Source organism: Cebus imitator, unplaced genomic scaffold (assembly GCF_001604975.1).
Source record: "Cebus imitator isolate Cc_AM_T3 unplaced genomic scaffold, Cebus_imitator-1.0 Scaffold92, whole genome shotgun sequence".
NCBI lineage: Eukaryota > Metazoa > Chordata > Mammalia > Primates > Cebidae > Cebus > Cebus imitator.
The window spans coordinates 8,788,588-8,791,803 of NW_016107407.1; the positions used below are offsets into that span (position 1 = coordinate 8,788,588).

Sequence of the window (3,216 nt, forward strand, 5' to 3'; positions counted from 1 at the left end):
CTCTTTTTATTAGTATCAAGTCCCTAAAAAAGTTTAAAAAAAAAAAAAAATCTTTATTTAGCTGTTAAAAGCATTGAGAGGTCTATATTTCCCAAAATTAAGTCATTTTTTTGGTTCCAAAACTTATTAAAAATTACCTTATGTTTTAGCTTATTAATCTGAATATCCATTTCAAATGGACTAGTTTTTAAATCTCCATGGAAACTAAACTCTCCATTTTCATATTCATTTAACTTCTTTCTTGTCATTTTTAAGAGGTTCTTAAATCTGCAGGGAGGTACAAAATGAGTAAGTCAGGTTTTTAAAAGGCAAACATTTAATAATTATTTAAACAGACACTATGTTTTAGCACATAAGAGAAACAAATGTATAAATCATGATCCTCTCATTTATTTCAATCTGACGTAGTTTGAAAACACTCTAATGAAATTACAATCTCAGGTAAATAACATGAAGAAAAACTGTATGATATATACGGCAGATAAAGAGTTAATATTGTAATCACATGGAGTTTTTATAAATTATTACTATCCATTTTAGTATGTTAATATAAAACACTAACCTGTTATTAAATATTAGCTATAACTCAGAGATCAGTGTCCAAGTTGAAGAGGAAAAGCATGCTTAGGCCAGGCTCAGTGGTTCATGCCTGTAATCCCAGTACTTTGGGAGGCCAAGCCAGGCGGATCACTTGAGCTCAGGAGTTCAAGACCAGCCTGGCCAACATGGTGAAACCCTGTCTCTACTGAAAATATGAAAACCAGCCAGGCATGGTGGTACATGTCTGTAATTCCAGCTACCCGGGAGGCTGAGGCAGAAGAATTGCTTGAACCCAGGAGGTGGAGGACTGCGCCACTGCACTGCAGCCTGAGCAACAGAGAGAGACTTCGTCTCAAAAGAGAAAGGAAAGGAAAAGGAAAGAGGAGAAAGGCAAGGAGGGGAGGGGAGGGGAGGCGGAAAAGCATATACACACTTATACACGAATGGTTGAAAAAGACACAAAAATAAATTTGATATCCGTTGAGCACTGTTTGTAAGAAGAAAAGTACAAAAATAAAGAAAGTATGCACAAAAAATATCAAGATCATTCAAAGTAGAAAAGAGACAGGAAAGAAAACATCTTTGATGTCTGAGGTAGAGGGGAACGGGAAACAGGCAGAGTTTCAGAAGAAAGGAAATAAGCAGACAGAGCATGTATAAAGACTCAAAGGCTGCTTTCAGAAGAGATCTAGAAATCTTTGCTAGCAGAATGTTAACAAAGTAAAAGGGATGCAAACCATGTTAGAGAAAGACAATGAGAGAAAAATAGTTATTACAATCAGAACAAACGTAAGTACTTAGCAAATAAATAGAAAGGCAGCCACGTTGAGGGCTTCCAAGGCAAGGGGTAACATTCCATTTTTAAATCTGGATAGTAGAAACACGATTGCTCATTTTACTCTTAAATCATACATATGTTTGTATATGTATGAGGCATATATGTTTTAAAACAAACAGAAGTTTAATAACACATATATCTCAGGTATACAAGGGAGACAGCCATGGGAAATGAGTAAATTTCCATCATATATTTTATAATTATAAAAAAAGAGAAAGAAAGCATAAGCTAAATCAAGATAATTTTTGATGCTTCCAAAGAATGACACAGATAGGTTTTTAGATATTAAAAGATTTGAATATCTTCTTTGAAAGGAAGGACACTACCAAAGAGAGAAATATTACCAAAGAGAGCGAAAATATCTTCAGAAATAAAAATTGAAAGTAAAAGATGAAGAGTAAAGTTGACATTATATGCCAAAGGCATTGTTACTGTTTTCAAAATCATTAAAGAATAAGTGTAATATTTAGGCATTCAAAAAGTTTCAGATTGTGCTACAACCTGTTTCATTAAGAAAAAACTGATGTTGGCTGGGCACAGGCGCTCAAGCCTATAATTCCAGCACTCTGGGAGGCCGAGGAGGGCAGATCACAAGGTCAGGAGTTCAAGACCAGCCTGACCAACATGATGAAACCCCATCTCTACTAAAAATACAAAAATTAGCTGGGCGTGGTGGCGAGCACCTGTAATCCTAGCTACTCAGGAGGCTGAGGCAGGAGAACTGCTTGAACCAGGGAGGCGGAGGTTGCAGTGAGCAAGATTGTGCCACTGCACTTCAGCCTGGGCAACAGAGCAAGACTCCATCTCAAAAAATAAATAAATAACAAGGAGAAGAAAAAGAAAAAGCAGATATTAAATGAATTTGTATCTAGGTTTGAAATAAGTAAAATTATAGTTAAATCAATTAACAAATGGTTAAAATTGATCTTACCTAGTTATCTCTCTTTCTAATTCAACATTTTTTTTCATTTCTTGATCCAAATTACATTCCAGAGACTGTTTTAATTCCGTAAGTTTCTTTAATTGTTCCTTTTCATCCTCAGACTTTGAAACAAAAAATTTTCAATTATTTTTAAAACTCTAGAAACACTCTTTCTTCTTAAAACTATTATTTCTCATAAGCTCATAAGTAACATATGTTTAGGCAAGTTTTAAAATGGAGTTTATAAACCTGATGCCAACTAGAACAGATTTCAAAAATGTCTTTTCTTAAAACAGCTTACATTTCTTTTCTGGAATTTAAATTACCAAAATTTATTTGTTAAAAATATAAGTGTTTACACATAAAATAATAAAATTAATGAAAATTCTTTTTCTAAAAAGTTATTTTAGATGTACATTCTTATTTCTAAAGTTGCTCTAGAAACATTGTCATCAATAGTTCAAGCTATTCCAGGTTTTGTTAAATCAAATAATACTAAGACAATTTTTAGAAAACCTTAATCTGGTTCCTGTTACATTTTTGACTCACCTGACTTTAAGATGAGCTATTTGTTATTCTCTATAAACATTCTTCCATGGGTTTCAATTTTTCGTTTTTTATTAACCATTTCTCTTTAAATACTTCTCCACAATAAACAAAAACATAACTATTTCCTGATTCTTGTGGCTTTTTTAATCATCCTGTTTTTCCACTGGACTCTCTTGTTTGTTTGTGTTTGTTTGTGGCAGGGTCTAACTCTGTCAACCAAGCTGGGGTACAATGGTGCAATCACAGCTCATTGTAGCCTCAAACTCCAGGGCTCAAGTGATCCTCCCACTCAGCCTCCTGAGTAGCTAGGATAACAGGCATGCACCACCACACCAGCTAATTTATTTTATTTTTTGGTTTTTTTTTT

General features: G+C 33.9%; 1 protein-coding gene across 3 annotated transcripts in view; it reads right to left on the reverse strand.

Moving 5' to 3' along the window:
• The window catches only part of ANKRD26 (ankyrin repeat domain 26), a 93,989-nt gene that overhangs the window by 19,499 nt on the left and 71,274 nt on the right, over positions 1-3,216 (reverse strand). For all 3 annotated transcript variants that reach the window (XM_017535476.2, XM_017535475.2, XM_017535474.2), the window contains 2 exons: positions 2,310-2,422; positions 138-267 (listed from right to left, as the gene is read on the reverse strand). In XM_017535476.2, coding sequence (XP_017390965.1) covers positions 138-267; positions 2,310-2,422 — 243 coding nt within the window. The remainder of the gene's footprint in view (positions 1-137; positions 268-2,309; positions 2,423-3,216) is intronic.